The following is a 24,745-nucleotide window of genomic DNA, read 5'->3' as shown; positions in this document are numbered from 1 at the left end:
CAGTGTCTGGAGATGGTTTGTGTTGTCCCGGGCAGCAGATAGATGGAAGAGTGCCAGCACCCAGTGTGTGAGGGTGGGGTTCTGACATCAGCCCAGTGTACAGGAGACCCCTCCAGCAGAGTGCACAGGCCCCTGGTGTCAGTGGCACAGTGGGAATGACGGAGTTCTCACAGTGCAGCCTTGAAAGAGCTCGGAGTGAGGTTCTAGCTCAGCGGTACAATGCTTACTTAGCAGGAAGTAGGCATCCATCGTGTTCAATCCCCAGCATTGCATAAAATAAAATTTAAAGATGAGCATCCTGAAGGAAGGAGACTGGCTCCCCGCCTGCCCACAGACGGCAGGTTATGCCGGCAATGTCTGGGCAATGGAGATTAGTTACAAGCAGGAAACTAGCCTGACCATGCCACAGTAAAATGGGAGTATGGCAGTGCCAACGTGCTAGGCACAGAAGGAATGTATTTGGCCGGCGTCGCTGTTACTTTTCAGGGGCGTAGGGTTGAACCTTAGCAAACAGTGGACACTGAGAGTCTCCTCCCAGCCCGCCCTCGGTTCTGGGTCCAGTGTCCCCTGGCAGAGCGAACCCCGAGCTGGTTGGGTCACGGCTGCCCAGTGTCGGGCCTTATGAATGACGCCGAACGGCGCCGGGCGACCTTTGACCCTCGGCGCCAGCCCGCCCCTCCCCCGCTGGCAGGTGGACAGCCGCTGCGCCGGGCCGCCGTGGCGTCAACCTCCTCTGGCCCGTGGCCGCTGCCGCACTGGGCGGGGGCGGGAGACTGCAGCGCGCACAGCGCCGCACGGGCGGGCGTCCGCCGGGCCGCCTCCCGCACCTCGCAGCGCCTGCCTCCCAGCCACCCTCCAGCCACCGCCGCCGCCGCAGCCTCCGCCCCGCCCGCCCGCCGCCCGGGCCGCAGCCTGAGCCGCTGCCCCGCCCTCTCACCCCGGGACTGACACCCGCCGGGGCCGCGCGTCTCCGCCAATCGACGGCTTCGCAGGGCCAGCCCCAAGCCCTATCGCGCTTCTCGGCCAATCACGTGCGTTCGCCCGCCCGACTGCAGCCTCACGAGCCCGTGAGTGGCCGAGAGTCTGCAACTCGCGTCACTCATCCAGGAGCCTATGGCGGTGCGGGAGGGTTCCGGAGGGCCAATGGAGAGCGGCGTGGGGCTGTCAGTCAGGGAGGCCTGAACCAATGGGCGGTGGGCTGCGGGGGCGTCACGGACAGAGGACTTGGGCTGAGGCTCCCCCGCGGGCGGGCGCAGAGAGACGCGGGAAGCAGGGGCTGGGCGGGGGTCGTGGCGCCGCAGCAAGCGCAGCCAGCCCCAGGGGCCGCCGCCTCCGCTGCCCAGCGCGCTCCGGGGCCGCCGGCCACCTTAGCACCCGCCGCGTCGCAGCTCCGGGACTGGCCCCGGCCGCGACGCCGCCGCGATGGGCAACGCCGCCGCCGCCAAGAAGGGCAGCGAGCAGGAGAGCGGTGAGTGCCCGGCCGTCACCCTGATCTCCGCTGCGTGCGGCCTGCCCGCGCAATGCCCATCACTGCATGGCCCCTCCCCCATATGCCCCCCCAATCTTCTCTGCTTGCACCCCTGCCCGCTGCCTGTCCACGTTAGGGTCCGATCACCGCAGAGGTACCTTGCCCCCAGTAGGGGCCCCAGTGCCCATGGCCTACCATCCCCCACGGCAAAGGCCATGCCCCCCCACCCAGCTGTCACTGCCAACCATTGCATGTATGACCGCCGGGGCCCCAGATGGGGCCCTGTCATCACCCCACCCCCTCTTCTCCTAGTCCCTTTCCCCAGATTCTAATCCCCTCTCCCACTTCGTCACTCACCTTTCCCACACAGCGCCCCAGTACCTGACCCTGATCCAGGCTCCTGCCAGTCTCGGGCGTGCTGTGGGGTCCACGCTGCAGGGACCTTGGCCACTTGGTGACCACACCCCTCCCCCTCCAGCCCCCGCCATCTTTCGCCTACCCCTGCCCGATTCACCTTATCACAGCCCCCACCTCCAAGCCCTCCCTACCCCAAGAGCATTTCCCAGGGCCACCTCCTGCATTGTTTTTCCCTTCTGTGTCACTTGGCATGGGGGACAAGATCTTTCTGGGTCCCTCTGCCCCTCTCATCCTGTCACTCCACCTCCTCCGTGCAATCGGCTGGCCCTGGCTGGGGTGGCAGACTGTTTATGAACCTAGAGAGCTGCTTCTGCGCTTCCACATCCAAGTTTGAGCTGGTCTTGCTCGGAGCCATTGCGTCTGTCCTTTTTCTTGGGTTGCGGGTGAGGTAAAGCGGCAGAGCACCCTCCTAGCCTGCCCGGAGGTCTGGGTTTCTTGGAAGGCCCCTCAATAAATGGTCGTTTCACAACTGCGGTTCTGTCGTTCACCCAGTCCCTGGGGCTGGTTCAAAGCTGAGCACGAAATGAATAGCAAAGGCTCGTTCCACTGAATTGAGATGGTCAGAAGGAGAATTGCACGGCTTAGGGTAACGCCATCCTGCAATAGGTGACGGCTAATGATTTGGTTTGCTTAAGACAGATTCTGTGCATACTGAGGGCTCACCCAGAGGGAGGTATATTTTCACCACCCCAACCCTAAACATGCTGAATTTTTCCAGCCAGGGAAAGAAAGAGATTCTATATTTGAAATTACTTCAGAAAGGGCCTTGGGCCTGTCCCCCAATACTCGCATGTCTTAAAGTGGTGTCACTCCAAAGCTGTACTGCGGCTGAGAACTCCTTCCAGTTACCCAAAAAGGAGGCTCTGGTCAGCTCTGCCCTTCTCGGTGTTGAGCCCCCAGAATGCCACTGAAGAACCCAAGAACTTTCCGCCCCCTCCCCCGCTTTCAACCATCAGAACTCAGCCCAGCCAAGCAGCCTTAAGAGGCCTGGCATTTCACCGATGGGCGGGGGACGGAGAGGCGAGTGCTTGTAGTCGAGGGCTTGATGACAGAGGAGCAGGTGGGCAGTGCCCAAAAAGGTCTTAGGCTTGAGCTTGGAGAGGCCCGGGCAGGAGGAGAAGGGCCAGCCCCTTGGCAGGTGAGGCCCCCCAGGAGGTAGATGGTACGTGCGGTGGACTAGACTGCAGTGACCCTTTGAAAACTGAACACAGTGCTAGCTGAGCTTTAAGCATATTAGACACATACGACAGGAACTGAGACACAGAGGACGGAAGATCCCAAGAAAAAGGCCCGAGTCTGAGTTGGCCAGCTGCTTGGGAGTCAGCCTCGGCCGTGCGATGAACTCCATGTATTCAGGGGTCTCTATAGACATACTTACATTGATGATTTTCTGTCCAGATGAGCCATCTGAGTTTGACACAGACAACGACACACAGGCAGATCTGTCTACCAGCGCATCTCCTGGAACCCGGCCGGGATGTCTTAACTTAGACGTCTTTGGTTTGTTTTGGTTTTTAAAGACAGGATCTCACTATATAGCTCCATCTGGCCTGGAACTTGACATGTAGACCAGGCTGGCCTCAAACTCTCAGAGATCAACCTCCCAAGGCGTTCATTCACCTTCATGGCTAGCCTTCAGTGCATCAGCAGGAGTAAAACCCCAGAATAGTGATAAAAAATAGATGATAAAAACAAACCCCATAATAGTATATATTGACAATACCAGCAACCCAAGGGGCTGAGGCTAACAGATGGCTTAATGTAAAAATTACAGGCTAGCTTAGGGAACAGCAAAACTTTGTATCAAAATACAAAACCTGTGTGCTACAGGATGGCCCTCAGGTAAAGATGCTTGCTGCAAAGCCTGTTAGTCTGAATTGTCTCCCTAGTGGAAGTGGGGACCTGAATCCCCCGGGTTGTCCTCTGACCTCCACAAGAGTGTGCATATAAATGTATAGAAACATTTAAAAAAGAAAAGAGGGGCAGCGTCTCAGACCCCTAACAAGCAAGCGAGGAGGGCCTGTGATGCAGAAGGACCTGAGTTTGAGGCCACCCTGGGCCACAAAAGAGACACAGCCTTTAAAGGAAATCATAAACACTTGGCTCATTTCTCTTCGTAGGTCCTAAGCTTTTCCTGCCTGGGATTGCTGGGCCCGCTGTGGTCTCTGCTGCAGGCTTGTCGTCCCAGGCACTAGGGCAGCGGAACCAAGAGCGTCTTCCAGTCTAAGATAGTCTGGGTAATTTAAGGAGATGCTCGCGCTCCAAAATGAAACGTACATGGGGGATGGGGACGCTGCTCAGTGGTGCAGCACCTGCATCGCATGTGCAAGGCCCTGCCTTCAACCCCTGCCTAGCACCACCACATCTGTGTGCTATAACTGGGCGTCAGCACATCCTCAGAATAACTTGGTGTTCTTCCCCTGACACCTGGTCAGACTTTGGAGACATCCCTCCACCCCTAGAGAGGAACAGGGTGAGAAAGGCAGTCTCTTGTCTTGGAAGCTACTGTCTAGAGGAAGAGGCAAAGTGGAGTACTCGCCTATAAGCAAAACAGGACAGTAGCCACACCAGCCTGCAGAGGGCACCTGCACTTCATCTGCCACACATCTGCCCCACTGAGGCCAGGAAGATGCCTCAGCCTTCTTAGGCACCAAACAGGCGTCTTGCAGCCCACTGCACTGCCCTCGAAACGCCCAGGTGGGGCAGGGTTTGCTGTCTTCTTGACCAAGAAAGAGGGCAAGAATCTAGAAGCAGCCTAGGACAGACTAAGGTAAGGGGAAACTCAGTCTTAAGTGACATCGATGTTGACAGGGGCCAGGGTGAGAAGCCTAGAGGACAGAGGGAAAGGTCAAACCTCAGGAGGCTCCCAGTGCTAACAGCCAAGTGGGGCTCAGAGCTCAGCCAGTCCGTACCCCAGGGAGTTGACCCACAGGGAGAGTGGCAGGCGTGTAAGAAGGAGCCCCGAAGAAGTCCCCAAGACAAACTGGCCCAGTCACTGAGGGAAGACATCCTCAGGACATCTCTACATGGAAAGAATTGTTACCTTCTAACATCCTATAGCAGCTCAAAAGGGTCAAACCCTTGCTACCATCGGCAGTTGTATGGGTGCTCAAGAGGGTCTTCCCAGACAGCTTTGCCTTTTGCCCAGTCAGGCCAACAGAAGTTTGAAGGGTTCTATCTGCCCCTCCCCTGCACCTATTAGTCTGCAGGTTGAGTTTCTCTTCCTGTTCCCACCCTATTACTCCCTGGCTCCCTCTACAGGCAGGGCACCCCCCAGGACTGGCAGCTAAGCTGGTGCAGCAGATCTAATGAGGCTTCCCAGCCACCGTAGTGCTGGAGCCCTGAGAAGGACTGAGTGATGGCTTCCAGCTCCAACGATGGTGAGGCTGAGCCCTGTTGTTATAGCAACTTCCTAGACACTGTCAGCCCCTTAAGTCAGGGAGGGGCTGTGATGAGGGCTTAGGGGAGCAGGTGGAGAGATGGAGTCTGTGGACCCTTGAGTATCCCTGGAAACCCCCCCCATTCCTAAAACCCTGGGCTAGGGAACTTGAGAAAGGACAGAGGGCTGAATGGTCCATTTCAGACCAAAGCAGGTGGTCTGCCCGGAGTGGGGCTCCCACTCAGACAGGAGGGAGCGGTCCCGCCCAGCTTGGGGATTCAGCCCAGAATAGCGATAGGTCCACCTTAGACCTGGTACAGTAGAGCTTGCTTGATACCCTGAACCCTGCCTGGAGATAGAGGGGTCCTCGTGTTGGGGTCCCTCTCAAACTTGGGGTAGAGTGCAGTGCACTCTTGCTGCTGCTGTGACCCCATATCTGAATCCAAGGTGATTTCCATGTCTTGCTGTGGCACTGTCTTTCCTGGAGGTGTCTGGAATTCGCAGCACATCAAGCCCAGAGAGCGGAGGCCAATGACACCCTTCATTCCTTCCTTCCTTCCTTCCCTTCCAAATGAGAGACATGGGCAGGGCTGCAGGCTCCGCCGGCTAGCAGCTGCCGGGCTACCCTCTTCCTGTTGGCAGCAGGGGTCCATGGGTGCCAGACAGCCCCGGGAAGGCTGCTGCAGAGCTTTTAGCTTTTGGGAGCCTGGAAAGAAGGAAGATGATGATTAAAGCTACCGTCCCCTCCCCCACTCAAGTTGAGCCATTCATTTCCGGTTTGGACTTTCATGGCTGCGAACAGAGCCAAGCACAGGGCAAGGTTTGACAGAGGCCAAGGACAACCTGGGACACCGATCCCCTCTCCTCCCCTGCAGAGGAACAAGGCAGAACCAGATGTGCCCATTTCTCTCAGGGGTAACAGGATTTGGAGGCTCTGTATTGAGAGGAAACTCAGAGGAGAAGATAAAGTGGCTTTTGCTACTGTTCTCTACCCTGGCCTTCCTTCCCAGCTGTTCTTTCAGCTAATTAACAAGCTCTGGGGCTTTCTTAGCCCTCTAGAGAGCAGAGGCTGCTGCGTGGGCCTGGACTTTAACTCCTTCACCTCTGCCTGTGGGCAGTACTCTGGGCACATGGACCTTACGCAGACTGTGTCACTGGGGAGACATTCCGGGAACTGCGGGCATCCTTGAAAGGGCAGACCAAGCCGAGAGACCCTCTAGAGAACCTTCCTACCTCTCACTGTCAAGGAGCGCCTCTGCAGTTCGGCCAGCAGGCAGCAGGTGCCTTTAAATGCTTCCGTGGTAACCAGCTCCTTCCCAACCCCCAGACCTTACCAAGAGGCACTTGTTACTCCAGCAGAGAGATTGCAGCTAGAACCCGGGCCGCCAGGGATGGATCTGGGGTCTGGAAGTAGTGAGTGTGAGGACGATCTCACCTTTCAGCTGTGGCTACAGCTGTTCCTCTTGGCCCACCTGGCTGTCCGTTTCCTGGGTTACCTGCGCTGCACTTTCTGGGGACTAAAGCCTCAGTCAGCACCCTGAATCCTGGCTGGGAACTGATGGGCCCCAGTTTGCCCCATGATTCCTAACCCCCATGCCATACTCTGCCAGGAGAGGCAGGGAGCAGGTGAGTTTGGGGCTCCTGGCTTAGGTTCTTGTTCGTGCTGTCCACCGCCACCTCCTGTGCATGTTTTGTTTCTTGAGAGGCCTGCCTTGTACTTGAGATCCTTCTGTCCTAGCATCCTAATTCTGGGATAGCCCAGTGTATTCTTTTGTGTTGTTATGCTAGGGATAGAACCTAGATTTTGTGCATATTGGTAAGTGCTCTACCACTGAGTTCTTATTCTTTCAATTCGGGTTCTTGCTGTATAGCCTAGGCTGCCCTTGAACTCAAAATCGTGCCTCAGGTCTTGATCCTTTGCTGTGGCACCACTCTAACCTCACCCCTCTTAGCACTGCCCTCCCCCCCAACGCCGTGACCCCAAATGTATAGTGGCTCATATGCATCCCCAATCTAGTGAACCTGAGTCAGGAGGACTGCTCTGAGTTCAAGGAAGGCCTGGGCTATATAGTGAGTTCCCTGTCATACTGGGCTACAGTGTAAGATCCTATCTCAGAAAATCAAGAGATGTGGTGTTGCAAGCCTTTAATTCTAGCACTCGAGAGCCAGAGGCAGATTGATCTCTGAGTTTGAGGCTAATCTGGAATCACTACATAGTGAGTTCCAGGACAGCCAGGGCTATGTAGAGAGAAATCCTGTCTCAAAAGAAAAAAAAAAATCAAGAGAGACTATTAATCATACTTCTCTAAGGAACAGACCTGATACAGTGAGTATGTATATGTGGGATTCATTGAGTGGCATACAGTGTCAAGACTGGGCATGTCAGCAGTCCCAACCCAGTGCTGGAGTTCTGGAAGATTCCTCACAGCTGGTGGTCTTCGGTCCACACCGGATACTCAGTACTGAGGAAGTAGGTTTCAGCACCAGCAAAGGAGTACCTCAGCCACGGGACAGATGAGCTTGCCATTGTGAGGGAGGGCAAGCAGGCAAAAGGCGGAACTGTGTTCTCCCATGTCCTTTTATATGGGCTGTTGCAGGAGGTGTGGCCCAGATTTAGGGCTGGTCTTCCCACCTCAGAGAATCCAATTAAGAAACCTCCTCACCAGTGCGCCCAGCTGCTGGGGTTATAGCTGATTCCAGATATAGTTATGTTGCCAACTAAGATTCACCATTAGAGAGAGTGGCCAGCATTTCTGTACCATAAACCTGGTGCCAGACCACTGTTCCCGCTCCTTTGCCAGGGAGGAATTAGGACTGTCCCCACCCGCACCCTACAATGTCATCATGGTTTTATCCCTGATTGCTCCTGTAGAAAACTGAGACCCAGAGATGTGAGTTGTCAAACGACTCACAGCTCATCACCATCCGGACAGAGTCTTGAGTTCCCACCCTGAAGTCCTGTCCCCCAGCTGCCTCTCAGTAGCCATACACAACAGTGAACTGTCCTCAGGCCTCATCCTCCTGAGCTATTAAGTGGTTAAAATAGATGTAAAGAAGGTTGCCCAGCAGATCAAATAAGAGAATGAAATGGGCGCCCCAGCCAGTCACCAGGGACAGCTTCTCCATTAGGAAGTGAGATGCTGGCCTCAGAATGCTGCAGGCGCCTGGGAGGAGTGTGCCTGACAGGGGCACCCAGTGAAGCAGCTCCGGGGTAAGGGTTCTCCCCTCAGCAAAGGCGGGCACAGAGCCAGCAGGGGCCGAGGTGACGGCTGAGCCCACCAAGGGCACCTGCCACACCAGCCCTGCAGGCTTGCTCTAGGGCCTGGCCTCCACAGAGGAGCAGCCAGATCAGAGGCTATTAATACCTCAGCTGGCACAGCCCTGGCCAAGGAATGTCCATGAGTGCTCGGGAGAGTGGGCTGGCTGGCCTGCGTGCCTCTCCGGCCTGTGTTCCCAAGTGCCTGTGTACCCTCTTCGGGTCTTACCAGAACCTGATACCTACCTCTGTCATTAGTGGGTTATCAGGCCCCAGCCCAATCAAAATGCACTAAGTTGCCTCTGGGCTCCCTCAGAGACATAGGTAAAATATCAGGTTCTGGTGTGAAACAGCTGTACCCACTTTCCACCAGAGTGGAAAAACTTGATGTGCCTCGAAGCAAGGACTCTTCACCTGACTTTCGTCTCTCTCCCTCAGTGAAAGAGTTCCTAGCCAAAGCCAAGGAAGATTTCCTGAAAAAATGGGAGACCCCTTCTCAGGTGAGCCCCTCAGAGTAAGCAGTGCCCCCGAGATGGTCCCCAGCTTGGTCACTGTGTGCCCTACCCAGCCCTGTCCCATTCCCTTCCACCGTGCTCACGGTGCCCCCGGCTCCTCACTGCTGGGCCCCCACCCCTGTACCCTTGCTCTCCATGCAGCTGCCAGCAGCTCCTGGGCCCCAGGCCAGGGCCAGATCTGGCCCCTGCCACCCTGCCTGGAAGAATGTCCCCTGGGTCATCTCCACCCACTCCCCAGGGCCCCCTCTGCCGGCGACACAGGGGACTCCCCAGCTCAGAAGGCTGTAGGGAGGTGCCCCTGACCCTCCCCGTCCCTCCCCACAGAACACGGCCCAGTTGGATCACTTTGACAGAATCAAGACCCTCGGCACCGGCTCCTTCGGGCGCGTGATGCTCGTGAAGCACAAGGAGACTGGGAACCACTACGCCATGAAGATCTTGGACAAGCAGAAGGTAAGATGGCTGGCACCAGGCCTTCCTGGCTGCCCACCATGCCAAGCCCACCGCCACCTACACTGCTTTTCTGCCCATTCACTCACCTCTCGTGGCTGTCAGCGTCAGGCTCCGCAAGATCACACGTGCAGTTAGTAGTAAACTAGCAGTTCAACCCTCCCTGCACCTCAGGTTTTAGTAGAAAGGTCCAGTGGCAACTTGGCCTTGCCACATGCAAAATGCTGTGCCGAGTCCAGAGAGCAAAGGATGTGTGCGCCTTTCCTTAAGCACATAAGTGATCTGCGGTGGTTTACTGTCTACCGCTGGGTGCGGCTCAGGCAGAGGCCTGGCCAGCATTGTCAGGCCTGGACTCCATGCTCACCTTTGCAGAAGATGAAGAAAGTGGAATAGGGTGTGGAGGTCTGTGCGAGCAGTGTCACCGCACACACAGGCCAGAGCTCCGCACTTTGCCACCTGTGTTCAGTAGTGTCAGGACCTGTCCCGGTGGGCTCACAGCTACATTCATATCCCTGACGCTCCACAGCCCGTCGGACCCAAGGGTGAGGAGGGCCTGCGTCCCCCAACCTATCCAGCCCTGCGGTTAATCTTCAGCTGGACAGAGGTTGGGGCGGTCTGGAGAAAACAATGCTTACACAGAAGTGCAGAAGTTGTTGTTGTTGTTGTTGTTTGTTTGTTTACTAGTTTGTTCGTTTTTCAAGACAGAAATTTCTGTGTGGTGCTCTGTAGCCTAGGCTGGTCTCATACTTACAGAGGTCTGCCCAAGTGCTGGTTCTAAAGGCACATGCTGCCACTGCTTGGCCTGCATACAAGTTCTCTAAAAATTGTTGTTTTAAAACTTTGCGTGTATGGGGGGGGGGGGGAGTGTGCGTGTGTGTGTGTGTGTGTGTGTGTGTGCGTGCATGTGCGTGTGTCTTGCTGGCAAACAAGCATAACCGGTCCCAGATTCAGTGGAAGAGCCTGTCTCAAGAAACTGAGGTAATGCTGGGCAGTGGTGGCGCACGCCTGTAATCCCAGCACTCTAGGAGGCAGAGGCAGGCGGATTTCTGAGTTCGAGGCCAGCCTGGTCTACAGAGTGAGTTCCAGTACAGCCAGGGCTACACAGAGAAACCCTGTCTCGAAAAAACCAAATCCAAAAAAAAAAAAAAGAAACTGAGGTAGAACTGGACTGGAGAGATGGCTGAGTGAGTTAAGGGCGCTTGCTAGCACGCATGGTGACCTAAGTTCAATCCCCAGAGCCCACCCTGTAGGAAATACTTCTGCAAGTGTCCTCTGACCTACAAGGGTGTCATGGCACAAGCATCCAGCCCCCTGACCTCTACACACACACACACACACACACACACACACACACACACAAGTGAATTTAAAGAAAAAAAACCTTTAATGAGATAGAGGGCTGAAGAGATAGTGGTGAGAAGTCACCTCTTAGGCGAGCGTGAGGACCTGGGTTCACTCCCCAGAGCAGACACAGCCTAGCACAGCAGCACTCACATGCGTTGGTAATCTTCCTGTGATCAGGGCGGAGACAGGCGGGTCTGTGAGTTCAAGGGTAGCCAGCCTCTCATAGGCGGCAGCAGGCAAGACGGAGGGCAAAGAACCCCCCCCCAGGATGATCTCTGACCCCCCCCACACACATGCCCTGTGTGTAAACACCCACACTCGCACAAACACAGAAGAGCTTCTTTTCTTCTAAGATTTATTTATTTTATGCATGTGAGTACTTTGTAGCTGTCTTCAGACACACCAGAAGAAGGCATCAGATCCCATTACAGATGGTTGTGAGCCATCGTGTGGTTGCTGGGATTTGAACTCAGGACCTCAGGAAGAGCATCCATTGCTCTTAACCTCTGAGCCATTTTACCAGCCCTGAAGATTTTCTTAAAAAGGAAAAAAAAAATACAGGAGATGGCAGATGAATGAAGAAAATTCTCAGTGTCCGCTTCTGTCCTCTAGTGCCTGTGCACACATGAATGTATACATAGGTGCAGACACACACAGAATCATGTGGTGGAAGTTGGCCATGGTGGTGCACACCTGTAATCCCAGGAGGCAGAGGCAGGCTGACCTCAAAAGGCTAATCTAGTCTACAGCGTGAGTTCCAGGACAGCCAGGGCTTCATAGAGGAACTTTATCTTGGAAAAAAAAAAAATCAAACCAACCAGCCAACCAACTCAAGGTGAGTTCACTGCCATCCTGGGCTATGTGAGCTCTTGTCCCAAAATAACAAAAAACTTTGTTTGGAAATAGGCTCTCACTACAGCCCAGATGGGCTTCAAATTTGAGGTCTTCCTGCCTCTGCTCCCAGAGTCTGGCGTTGACAGCTTTTCATAAAGGCTGTGCGCATGTGCACACCAGAGAGCTTTACTGGCTTTCTTCTTCAGTCACCCCACGTCATTATCATTTATTGTTATTATGATTATTATTATTAGGTTTCTGAGACGGGGTGTCTCTGTGTGGACCTAACTGTCCTAGAACTCATTCTAAACCAGACTGGTCTGAAACTCAAGACATCTGCCTTCCTCTGCCTTCTGTAAAGGCATGACCCTGGGCCTCCACTTTATTTCACTGAACTTGCAGTGAGGCTGGCTGGCCAGCAAACACCAGGGCTTCGCCTGCCTCCCCATGCTAGTGCCGGCGTTATAGATGGACTACCGCACCTGGCTTGTACATGGGTCCTGGGGTCAGAACTCAGATCCACCCCCATGTTGGTGTGGTAGTCACTTGGCCAACTGAGCCGTCCCCAACCACCCTCCCCCCATAAAGATTTTTCTCCAAATTATTTGTGTGTGACTGTCTGTCTGTGCTTGTGGGTATGTTTATAAGTGTCCGTGGTGGCTAGAGCCATTGGATCCCCCCAGCAGCTAGAGTCACAGGCATTTGTGTCTTCTGCAAGACGAGTTCACACACTTTCTCTGTCCCAACTCATGAAGATCTCTGACGGTGACAGTGCTACAGAGCAGCGCCACCAACAGAAACCCAGCACAAGTCACAGAATTACTGATTTTGTGTGGTACTGGAAATTAAATCTGGGCCTTCCACACTCTAGGTGCCTGTTCTACTACTGAGATACCTCATAGCCTAACAAGGGGGATTTCTACATTTTCTAGTCATCCCATCAAAAAAGTACAAAGAAACAGGTGAAATTCCTTTTTTTTTCTCCTGTTGCTGGGTGTAAAACTCCAGACCTCACACATGTCAATCAAATGATACGCTGTGGGGCTCCCTCCCAGCCCTGGGGTATAGCTTAGCCATGTTTTCCAGTTAATCCTACTCATTTCTATGCTGCTAGTCTAGGCAAAGGTGGGGTGGTTTGTTTTGTTTTTGTTTTGTTTTTCTGAGACAGGGTCTCTCTGTGTAGCCCTGGCTTCCTAAACTCACTCTGTAGACCAGGCTGGCCTCAAACTTAGAAATCCACCTGCCTCTGCCTCTGCCTCCCATGTGCTAGGATTAAAGGCGTGCGCCACCACCGACCAGCTGGTGGGGTGGTTTTAAGACAGAGTCTTATTGATCAAAGCCCTAGTTTTAGACTCTGTGTAGCCAAGGATAGCCTTAAACTCTTCCTGACCCTCCTGCCTTGGAAATGCTAGCATTCAGAGGCATGTATTTCTGGTCACTGGTCAGGCCTGGTTGGACCACCACATCAGGCCTGGCTGCTGCTGCTGCTGCTGCTGCTGCTGCTGCTGCTGCTGCTGCTGCTGCTGCTGGTGGTTCTGATTGCTTCTATAATTGGGAGGTTGGTGACAGTTGTGACGAAAGTGTAGAGGTCTGAAGACAGCTGCCAGGAGTCGGATCTCTCCTCCAACCATGTGGGGTCCAGGGATTGAACTCAGGGCATTAGACTTGGATCAAAGTTGACTGCCTGGTTTTTGAGACAGGATCTTGATATGTAGTCCAGGCTGTCCTCCAGACGTCTTTCTGAATGCCAAGATTACAGGCATGCATGCACCACTATGTCTAGTGAAAATTTTGTGATTTTTTTTTTTATGTTTTTTTTTTTTTTTTTTTTTTGGATTTTTTTCAAGACAGGGTTTCTCTGTGTAGCCCTGGCTGTCCTGGAACTCACTCTGTAGACCAGGCTGGCCTCAAACTCAGAAATCCGCCTGCCTCTGCCACCCAGAGTGCTGGGATTACAGGCGTGCACCACCACCGCCCAGCTTTTTTTTATGTTAAATAACTTTACTGTACTGTATTTTACTTTTGGTGTGTGTGTGTGTTCACGTGTGTGTGTGTGTACACGCGCACGCATTGAAATAGGTCTCACATAGCCTAGCTAGCATCTTTGTATAGCCAGATTTGTTCTTAAACTCCATATCCCCTTGCCTCAGTCTTTCAAGTACTCACCAGGCCCAGATCATCTTATACTTACAAGTCCATGGAAAGGCAAGAAAAGGTATAGAAGCTGAAAAGAGGCCCTGTTACGGCTGTTCCAGATGTGCTCCAAAGTTGCTGGCCTGGGATGGGGTGGGGCTGGCAACACAGCCCAGCAGGTAAAGGTGCCACCAAGCCTGACAACATGAACTTGCCGTCCAGGATTCACGTGGTGAAAGGGAGACAGACTTCCTCAGCTTGTGCTCTGACCTGCGCGTGTGCACCTTATCCTGCGCAGGTCGCCCCGACAGGAATATAAATGAATACAAGGTTTTAGAAGGACGTGGGCTGCTGCTCGGTGGGAGAGAGCTAGTCCAGCACACGAAAGTCCTGGGTTTCCTGCTCAGTACCACACAAGATAAAAAGATACTTGCCTAGAAAAGGGAAAGCTGGTTTCTAAGCCTCCACACCTTCTGGGGCCTCTGGTGTCGGCTGAGCCTCCGGCTCTTGCAGGCAGCCTTCTCTGGTTCCCCTTCCTTCCAGAGTTTGCCAGGCGCTTCAGTGGGGCATCCATAGGTCCCAGACTCCCTCTTCCAGCTCTGGTCCCTCATCTGGGGGGGGGGGGGCTCCTGTACCCACACTGTCTGCTTTGCTCTGTGTTCCCTCGGCTCTCGTAACTCAGCCACACTGGTTATCTGCACCGTTCTGACTGAAGAAATGGTCCCCAGTCCCATATCGGTTCCCACGCTCCTGCCTCTCCTCCCCTCAGGTGGTGAAGCTGAAACAGATCGAGCACACTCTGAATGAGAAGCGCATCCTGCAGGCCGTCAACTTCCCGTTCCTGGTCAAACTTGAATTCTCCTTCAAGGTAAGGGCCACAGCCAGGGCTTGAGGAGGGGAGAGGGTGGAGCCTAGCCCGCTGCTTCCTGATCTCCATGGCTGGGGCCACCTGCTTTCAAGGAAGAAGATCTTTGGAGGAGGAATGTCAGAAACTGGGCTGGGCTGGGCCTGGGCACCTCTGGTTCCGCTCCTCAGCTAGCCAGCTGGTGGTTTGGTAACCTTAGGCACATCACCCGTCCTGAATGACCTCCCTCAGAGTCACCCCCCTGACTCACCCGGGGCAGCCAGGGAGCCGCATCACCCTGCAGGAGAGGCACCAACCATACTGGGCCCTGCTCTTCATGTGCAAAATGGGACTCAGCACAGCCTCATGCTATGAGGTCATAAGAGTGCGGAGTTCTTGCAGGTGCATAAGCACGTGTGGGAACGCCACTCAAAGCAGGCGTCATCAGAGCCTGCCCCCAGAAATTCCCCGTATAGAAGCCATACAGCAATTCTTAGTTCCTGTTTCTTTTTGTTTTATTTGTTTGTTTGTTTTTCGTGACAAAGTCGCACTGTCTACCCCAGGCTGGCCTAGCATTCATATTCCTCCTGCCTCAGTTTCCTGAGTCACAGGTGTGACCATCATGCCCTATCAACTTTTGTTTCATATGGTGTTAGGGATGGAACCCAGGGCTTTGTATGCAGTAGACGAGTGATCTACAATTGAGCCATATCCCCAGCCCTGTAAAAAATATTTTGTTCTTTTGGTAGTGAGAGTCTCAGTATGTCACTATCCTCTCCAGTGACCTATAATGCTTTCTGTTTTGTTTTTGGCAAAGCTTATGTTTTCTTCTTATGTAACCCAGGCTGGTCTCAGGCTTTGCCGTCCTCGGGAGCTGGGACTCTAGCTGTGTGCCGTCACATCCCACACATCCCCGTTTTCGTTTCGGGCCCTGCAAGCTCTGTCCTGTCTTGCCTGTCTAGCACATGATGACCCTGAGTCTTGGGACAGTAGCTCCTGCAGAACTGTGGCTGGCCATGTTGTCACTTTGTCCCCTTGTGAGGACAGGAGCGGCTGCCTCTTCCCGCTCCCAAGGACATGCAGTGCTTGAGACATGAGCAGCTGGGAAGATGGTTGTCACCGAGGTGTCGGTGCTTGCTCCCCCAGGCCACAGAGGTCTTCAGTGGGGCCCATGCTTGGGGATAGGGCCGTGACTCCCTCTGCCTCCCACAGGACAACTCAAACTTGTACATGGTCATGGAGTATGTGGCTGGAGGAGAGATGTTCTCTCACTTACGGCGGATCGGAAGGTTCAGGTAAGCAGGTCCCATCCCTGCCACCCTGGGCGCCACCAAACCATCCAGGGGCATGTAAGAGTTCAGCATGCTTAGAAATGGAAAGTGATCTCTGGGTGCCGGTGGGATTTTGTGTGTGTGCATACATACATGTGTGTGTGCGTGCGTACGTGCCTGCTGCTTGTTGTGTCTGTGTAGCCGAAGCTGGTCTTGGGCTCACAATCCTCCTGATCTTGCCTCCTGAATGCTGATGTGACAGGTAACTATCATCACATTCATCCCCTATGGGGTTTGTTCCTGTTATGCTAAGCGATTTGTGAAGTTTCAGCCAAGTTGAGTGACCAGTCATGGTGACTTAGTGGTCACATTTGGAATTGGCAAGGCTGGGGCTGGAGCTTAGTACCATTTTACAAACTCCAGCACAGAAAGGGAAAAAGAAAAAATGAGATCGCACTATGTAGCCCAGGTTAGCCTTCAGCTTCTAGTCTGACTCCTCCTCAGCTTCCTAGAGCTGCACCTCTCTCTACACTATTACACTACTACACTACTACAGCTAGCAAGGTTGTTGTTTTTTTTTAACTAGTAAATAATTTTATGTAGTTTTAAGTTTTATACTAGTATGTTACTTGACAAGCATGTATCTATATATGGGATTATTGTTGCTATTGTGTTTGTTCTTTTTTTTTTTCATGGGGTGCGGTTGTTTGGTTTTCTGAGACAGGTTTTTGCTGTGTAACCTTAGCTGTCCTGGAACTCAGTCTTTAGATCAGGCTAGCCTCAAACTCAGAGATCCACCTGCCTCTGCTGGAATTGAAGGTGTGCTCACCAACAATACCCAGCTAAGTAAATAAAGAAATCTTACGTGTACTGAAGTGCAGACACCTTGTCACGTGTGGTGGTGCACACCCCCATCCCAGCACTCAGGCTTTGGGAGGCGGGACGATCAGGAGTTTGAGACTAGCTTAGACTGCTTTGAAAGCTGTGATGTCAAAACCAAGCAACCACCTTGAAAAGAGAATCAGAATGGAGGTCCCACACCATTGTGCGGCTCTCCCGAGTCAGGAAGGGGCGACCTTTCTGTCTCTCTCTTTCTGTGCTGGCCGGACTACCAGACAGTTTTCCTGGTGCTTTGTGCCACCTTTCCGCAACACTCCCAGCCCTGCCATGTTACTGCCTACTGCCCCACGACTGCCCTCCGAGCTGGTAACAGCCCGCCTCCACCCCCACCCCACCCCCGCTTCTCTTTTAAACTGCAGCTTGTCCACTTGTCTTTTTAGAAACTTGAGCTTTGCCTAACTTACCAATAGAAGCCAACAAGACCTGTAGTCCTTGATGACCAAGCCCGTGAGGTGGTCTGTTTTGTTTTATATAACTTTGGCTGGCCTGTAGCTTACCATGTAGACCAGGTTGGCCTAGAACTCATAGACCTCTGGGGTTCTTGGGCTCAAGGTATCTGAACTATGCCATCATGCCTGGCGAGGTGGTTTTTTGTTTTTGTGCCCCGGTGACTTTCTTGCAAAACTCTGATTATCAGACAAAATTCCCTTAAACCACTTTCTTGACTCAGCAAAGCACCTGCCTCTTCTAAGCCTCCAGTCCGAGTTTGTTTTATCTGAATTTGGAATAGAATTAAAAAGCTCAGAATGGGGCAGGGAGGGGGTGGCGTGATTGTTGTGTGTTTGTTTGTTTCATTTTTGACACAGGATCTTACTATGTAGTCGGGGCTGGCTTGGAACTCATGATGTTAGCCCAGGCTAGCCTCAGACATATACTAGTGCTTCTGCCTTGCTCCTCACAGTGCTGTAGTGATGGATATGTGCCACTGTGTCAGGCTCCCCAATTCTTAAAATAGAGTTTGGGTCTCTGTCAGACTGCGCTTGGAATCTTGGCTCACGCAGTCCCCTGCCTCAGCCTCCTACATAGCCGGGGCCACTGGTTCATGGCATTTCCAGCCTTTAGTCTCCATTTTGATTAGCTAGACATGGGGTGTCTTGCTCTGTGGACACACAGACCCACGTGTTGGACCACTTGGGGGATGTGGTCGTGTTCACCCACACTTCCCCTCCCGCTTGTCCCACCAGCGAGCCCCATGCCCGTTTCTACGCGGCGCAGATCGTCCTGACCTTTGAGTATCTGCACTCCCTGGACCTCATCTACCGGGACCTGAAGCCCGAGAACCTTCTCATCGACCAGCAGGGCTATATCCAGGTGCCCGAGGCCGGGGGAGGGCACCCGAGGGCACAGTTGGAGCCCGCAGCCCTTCTCTCTATCAACTGCTCGTTCTTGTGCCTGCAGGTGACAGACTTCGGCTTTGCCAAGCGTGTGAAAGGCCGAACTTGGACCTTGTGTGGGACCCCTGAGTACTTGGCCCCCGAGATTATCCTCAGCAAAGTAGGCACCTCACCAGCCTGCCCCGCCCCTGAGGCCTGCTCTACCTCACCAACCCGCCCCACCCCTGAGGCGTCATCTCCCTCTTCACCTCCTTGCCTCATCGAGTGGCCCCCATCTTGCTCTAGGGATACAACAAGGCCGTGGACTGGTGGGCTCTCGGGGTCCTTATCTACGAGATGGCTGCTGGCTACCCGCCCTTCTTCGCTGACCAGCCTATCCAGATCTATGAGAAAATCGTCTCTGGGAAGGTGAGGCCAGGATATGATGTTCAGCTCTGGAAGGAATCAAAACAGCCTGTCACATGTCCTCACAAAGCTGAGTGTGCTGTCACAGACCTGTTGTCTTAACATAGGAGCCTGAGGCAAAAGGATCTTAAGTTCGAGGCCAGTCTGGGCCAAATAGAGATTTCCAGGATAGCACGGGCTAAATACATAGTAAAACAGAAAAATCACGGACAGGGTGGATGGCTCTGATATAGAGCACTAGCCCTGAATCTCCTGTGAAGGGGGTGGAGGTGTGGCTCAGTGGTAGAGCAGTCATCTAGCATGTATACCCCAGCAATAAACACACACACACAGACACACACACAGACACACGCGCGCACACACATGCATACACACACCAGTGCTTTGGAGAATCTGTTTCACAACTGACAGGACTGAATTCCCAAGCACGCCAGGAAGCTGATCCCCATCAGAATTCAGGCTACAGAAAACACCGCCCTGACGCCAGAAGAACAAACCCATTGAGTTCCAGCAAGCCTCATCCTGCTGTGGGCAGGACCCGCAACTGTATAATCCTTCCAGATGTAGTCTCCGTAGTTAGCCTGGCATGGCAATATAGACCTAAAATTTCTGTACTCTTCAGAGGTCCAAGGCAGAGGATTGCCATGAGTGCCAGACCAGCCCGGGCTACAGATAAAACCTTGTCTGTGACAAAGACAGAACCTGACCACTCGTGTCCTCCCCCCCCCCCCCCCCTCACGGGCCTTCTAGCCTTACCCTGCAGAAATGGCGCCCCTGTAGGGCAGTTGAGGGTACTGAGGTGCAGAAAAGCTGTGTGGTTGGTCAGAGGCCTCAGTGGGGTGGGGTGGTGCCCAGGTGCCCCTGCCTTCAGCAGCCCTACCTAGCATGGAGCTGGGCGCCACCCCACCTGCTTCAGCATCTCTGGCAGCAGCGGCTGGCTCCAGGTCTCCAAGTGTGGGCACTGCCGCTCCACAGGTCCCTATCCTGTGACAAGCTGTCGGGCGAGACTGAGACAAGTCACTTAAACTCTGGGCCTCGTCTGGAAGGCTGGAAGGAGATTGCTCTGTGCTGTGGTCCTCGGGCCACACTCACCATCACCTCGGAGTGGTGTTGAGGGCCTCCCAGCAGACAGACAAAACACAGCCATGTGCTTTCTTCTTCTTTATTCATTTTCTTCTTCTTCTTTTACCCAGCTCATTTTTTTTTTTTTTTTTTGAGTCAGGTCCTCACTTTGTAGCACTGGGTAATCTAGATTTTACTGTGGACACCGGGCAAATTCATAGACATGCGCCTGCCGTTGCCTCTCTCCGATTAAGTGAGCCTTAGTAAGTGCTTTTCCCCCTAGCATTCAGAAGACTGAGGCAGGAGGATTGTTGTAAGGTTAGGGAAACAGATGTTGCAACCTGTTACAGAATATCACTGAGAAAAAGACACAAAATGAAAAACTGAAATGTCCAAGATGGTGCCTGAGAAGGCACAAAAACCTCCATAAAAGATTCTGAGGAAGAAAGGAGGGCATTTTGTTGTTGTATTGAAAGCAGAGTCCCAGGTTGGACTCCCAATTCCATACATAATCAAGGTTACCCTTGAACTCTGGGCCCTGCCACTGCTTCCCAAGTCCTGGGTGGACAGGCCTGGGCACCACACATGGCTGAATATAATCTCCTCCTCTGTAGCAGTTTACAGTTCCCACGGGCTCTGACTGTTATCTTGTCACACAGAACTCTGGGATATCTGCCCCATGTCATTGAGGCCAGTACAGGAGAGGTTAAGGGCCCTGGCCAAGGTCACATAGCTCAAGGAAGGCTTAGCAGGGACCAGTTGGGGTTTTGGTCTTTGTTTCTTTCCTTTTGCTTTTCTTGCTAGCCTGCGTTCCCTTTCTTCATTTCCTCCTTCCTCTTTCTTTTCTTCCTCACCCAGGGTTGTTGTTCCCTTCAGTTTTCTTATATCTCTTCATTGTGTTTGTGGCACTGAGGTGGTGTTTGTGAGTCCAGGGCAGGGTCAGGAGTCAGTCCTCCTGCCTGTGGGGCATGGGGAACAAACTTAGACGATTCCTCCTCAGCCATTTCACTAGCCCGATTGTGGTTCTTTTTTGTTTGATTGATTAGCTGATTGATTGACTGATTGACAATAGGGTCTCAATATAGAGCCCTGGCACTCAACCCCCCTGCATTAGCCTTCCAAGGGTGGGAGTGATAGATTTTTGCCACCGCCTGTAGCTCCTAGAAGCCAGGTCTTCTGGGTGTAGATCCCGAGGCTGCGTGCCAGGATGTGTAAGAGCCTGAGGGGGTGCGTGGCTGGAAGAACCATAAAGCTGTTTTATCCAGATTGAGCAACTGTTGTTCCTCAAGCCCTCAGGAGCTGCCTGGAGGACCCAGCCCAGGGTACAAGTCCACAGACTGAGACAGAACCTCCCTACAGTTCTGTTCCCTGCAACCTTGGGGTAGTAGTCTCAGGGCCAGCAAATTCAACAGTGCACTCAACACGTTTTTTGTCTACGTGGCCACCGGGGCCTAAAGGCAGAGACCTGTGTGTGCTGTGTGTGCTGTGTATGCTGGGCTCCTGACCTGCCCCAGAGCTGGAGTGCTGGTTCCAACAAGCCATCTCTGTTTATAGTTTACCTACTTTATTTTTTAACTCTGTAAATATTTGTGTGTATGTATGTGTGTACAGAGAGAGGCCTTAGCCCCCATAGGAATGGAGTTACAGGTGGTTATAGGCCAAATGTAGGTGCTAGAAATGAAACCCGGGACCTTTGCAAGAACACGGCCATGTGTTGGCCCAGCAATGAGTTTTTGGGTTTTTTGAGACAAGGTCTTATTATGTAGCCTTGGGTGGGCTTGCCCTATAGACCAAGCTGTCCTTCAGCTCAATCAGAGATCACCTGCCTTGGCCTGGATGCTGGGATTACCCATGAGTGCTGCTACACTCCAACAAGCCATCTTTTTTTGGTTTTTGAGTGTTATTTTTTTTCCTTTGTTTTGTTCTTTTTTTCTGAGACAGAGTTTGTTCCTGGCTGTCCTGGAACTCCCTCTGTAAAGCAAACTGGCCTCAAACTCACAGAGATCCACCTGCCTCAGCCTCCTGAGTGCTGGGATTAAAGGCGTGGGCCACCACTGCACTGCCCAGCCCCACAAGCCGTCTTAACAGATTCTCCCTGGAGACCTATTAGATAGAGCAGCTACCAGTCTGCCAGAGTGTAGTGGTCCATACTTGTAGCTTTAGCGCTCAGGAGGCTAGGAAACAGGATCATGTGTTCAAGGCCAGTTTGGGCTACACATTAAGATCCTATCTCACCCAGTATGGTGGTGCACACAGTTAATCCCAGAACTTGGGAGGACAGGTGGATCTCTGAGTTTGAAGACAGCCTGGTCTATAGAGTTTCAGGACAGCCCAGGCTACACAGAGAAACCTTGTCTGGGATGTGTCAGAGGAGGGGGCGAGAATTGTATCAAAAATGGAAAAGGCGGCACTGTGGACCCCCAAAGTCTATGAGTAGCACCCCACTCTGTCTACACCCTCTCCAGGTGCGGTTCCCGTCCCACTTCAGTTCTGACTTGAAGGACCTGCTGCGGAACCTTCTGCAGGTGGACCTCACCAAGCGCTTTGGGAACCTCAAGAACGGCGTCAATGACATCAAGAACCACAAGTGGTTTGCCACGACTGACTGGATTGCCATCTATCAGAGAAAGGTGGGCTACTTTTTCCCATGCCCAAAGTTGGAAAGGCAAGGACTTAGGGATAGGACGCTAGAAAGAACCCGTTAAGTTCAGGACTGCAGCAGAAGGTTGCCTGGAGCTAGTGAGGCACCAAACATGGGGGACACTGGGCTGTTTCTGGGCAGGAAATGTCCTCTGGGAAGTGACCTCCCTTTGGTGAGTTGGGTTGCAGAGAAGAACCTTAATGTTGAGCTCAGGCCTGGGTCACAGCAAGTGTCCTCTGAATATTAAGCCATTCATTTTTATTGTTGTAATGGTAAGGTCGGCTAATGTGCTTTGGGTGGTTCTTGATCCCTATCCAGGTGGAAGCTCCCTTCATACCAAAGTTTAAAGGCCCTGGGGACACGAGTAACTTTGACGACTATGAGGAGGAAGAGATCCGGGTCTCCATCAATGAGAAATGTGGCAAGGAGTTTACTGAGTTTTAGGGGTGTGCTTGTGCCCCATGGGTTTTCTTTCATTTTTTTTTCTTTTCCTTTCAATTTTTTTTCCGGTTGGGGGTGGGGGGGTTGGATCGAACAGCCAGAGGGCCCTAGAGTTCCATGCATCTAATTTAACATCCGCTCCACACCCCCAGGGTTAAGGAGAGCAGGAAAGCCAGATACTGGGGAAGGGGCTACATCAGCTGCCCCACCTCTCCCTTCTCCTCCACCCTTCCCTGCCTGTTTTCAATGAATTTCTTAGCTCCAGTCATACCCAATCTTGCTGGTGTATCCAGGGGCAGGGTTCGGAAAGAGGGGCTCAAATTCAGCCTCCACTACCCCAGCACTGGATACTAAGGATGAAGAGTAAAGCCAACCTTCCCTTCCATGCAGCCCTACCTGGAAAGGGAGAATTTATGACCTGTACAGAGGGCTGCTTGCCAGTGGGTTTTTTTTTTTTCATTTAAATTAAGTTCCACCAGTGCCTCCCACCCTCCAAATTGTCCCAGTCCTCCCAAATGCCCTCCCTACTCCCTAAATCCACTCTGATGAGACCCCGGTAGCCAACTGACTGTCAAGGAAGGAACTGGGCTTGGAATCTCGCCCCGAGCTGCTAGCCTCCCGGCCCCCTTCCAGTGGTCTCATGCCAATTGTTCCGTGCATCAGCTCCCTTAAGAAGCCCCTCCCCATCCTGGGCGCCTCACTTCTAGCTTAGCTGTCAGCTGTCCATCACCTCTTGCCGTGCGTGCGTCCCCGCTCACTGCAACCCCAAGTCTGATTGTGCTTTTTCTCTCAATAGAAAGGTGGGGAGCTGCTGGGGAAATTACCCCGTTTATCCCTGTGTTTATCCCTCTCGTAACTTCTCCCAAAAAGGAGGAGCTCTCAGGCCTGGGTGGGGGCCCCGGGTGGGCGAGGGGGGCCGTTCAACCTGTGTGCTTCGAAGGATGAGACTTCCTCTTGAACAGTGTGCTGTTGTAAACATATTTGAAAACTATTACCAATAAAGTTTTGTTTTAAAATAAAAGTGTCTCTGGCATTCCCGACTTCGATCACACCCTCAGGGTATTGGAAAGGGAATTTCGGACCTCAATGAACAAGCTCTGAGGATCCCGGCCTCGGGACCTTGGAGAAACCGGGTTTAGCTGGAATTCCTGTACTTCCTCCGCCTCGCCAGAGAAAGGAGGGGTGGGGTGGGCAAACTGTCCTTTGACCCTGAGTTCGGGGCCCTCAAATCTGCTCCCACCCCTACTTCGGTCTAGTCCGGGACCGAGAGGGCCACCCGGACCGGTTTGGCCAAACAGCAGCAGGATTAGCAGGGTAGAAGGAGAAAAGGGGAGCCCCGCACGCCCTCCAAGCCCTCATGTAGGCGCGGCAGGGCCGCTGGTGAGGTCTCCGCGGCTCCCCAGGAGCGAGGCGCGTCGGGCCGCGACGCGGCTAGTTCCCGGTAAGTGCGGTCCCGAGAGCGCTGCGCGCGGAGAGGCGTGGAGAGGGGGCTGGGCGCCGAGGACGTCTGGGTCCCGCGCCCAATGGCTGGAGGGCGGCCGAACGCCGCCCGCGCGCCCCGCCCGCCCCTGTCCCCTCCCCCCCGGGTTCCCCTCCCCCTCCCCCGCCCGCCGCGCTCCCCGCCCCCGCTCCGGCGCCAACTCCGCGGCGCCTCCTTAAAAAGCGCGCGGGAGTTGTAAGGGGGGGCCGGAGCGAGCCTGAGTGAGCTAGAGCGACGGGTACACGGGGCGGGCGGGGGCCCGGGCTCCACCTTAAAAGCCGGCGCGTGGGGGTGGGAGGGAGCGAGGAAGGCGGGCAGCGGGGGAGGGCGAGCAGGAAGGGGGGCCGGAGTGTCCCGGGCGCAGGGCGCGCGTGCGGCGGCGGCGGCGGGGAGGGGCCGGCCGCGCCGCGCTCCCCTCCTCCCTCCTCGCATCCCCGGCCCCGCGCGCGCCCAGCAGAAGCGGGGCTGTTGTGTGCGTGCGTGCGAGTGAGTGAGTGTGTGCATATTTTTTTCCTCTTTTCTTTCTCTCTCACTATTTTTTTTTCTGTCTCTCTCGCGCGCTCTCCTCTCT

At 53.7% G+C, this 24,745-nt stretch overlaps 1 protein-coding gene across 1 annotated transcript; it reads left to right on the top strand.

Moving 5' to 3' along the window:
• Nucleotides 1-1,192: 1,192 nt before the first annotated feature.
• Nucleotides 1,193-23,151, top strand: Prkaca (protein kinase cAMP-activated catalytic subunit alpha). Its single transcript, XM_052166598.1, has 10 exons — nt 1,193-1,468; nt 8,959-9,020; nt 9,360-9,488; nt 14,566-14,664; nt 15,853-15,935; nt 17,996-18,122; nt 18,210-18,305; nt 18,431-18,553; nt 22,078-22,242; nt 22,572-23,151. Exons 1-10 carry the CDS (start codon nt 1,423-1,425, stop codon nt 22,695-22,697), a joined length of 1,056 nt encoding a protein of 351 aa, XP_052022558.1. The 5' UTR covers nt 1,193-1,422; the 3' UTR covers nt 22,698-23,151.
• The last annotated feature ends 1,594 nt before the right edge of the window (nt 23,152-24,745 follow it).

Source organism: Apodemus sylvaticus, chromosome 21, assembly GCF_947179515.1.
Source record: "Apodemus sylvaticus chromosome 21, mApoSyl1.1, whole genome shotgun sequence".
NCBI lineage: Eukaryota > Metazoa > Chordata > Mammalia > Rodentia > Muridae > Apodemus > Apodemus sylvaticus.
This window is presented reverse-complemented; position numbering and strand designations above follow the sequence as displayed.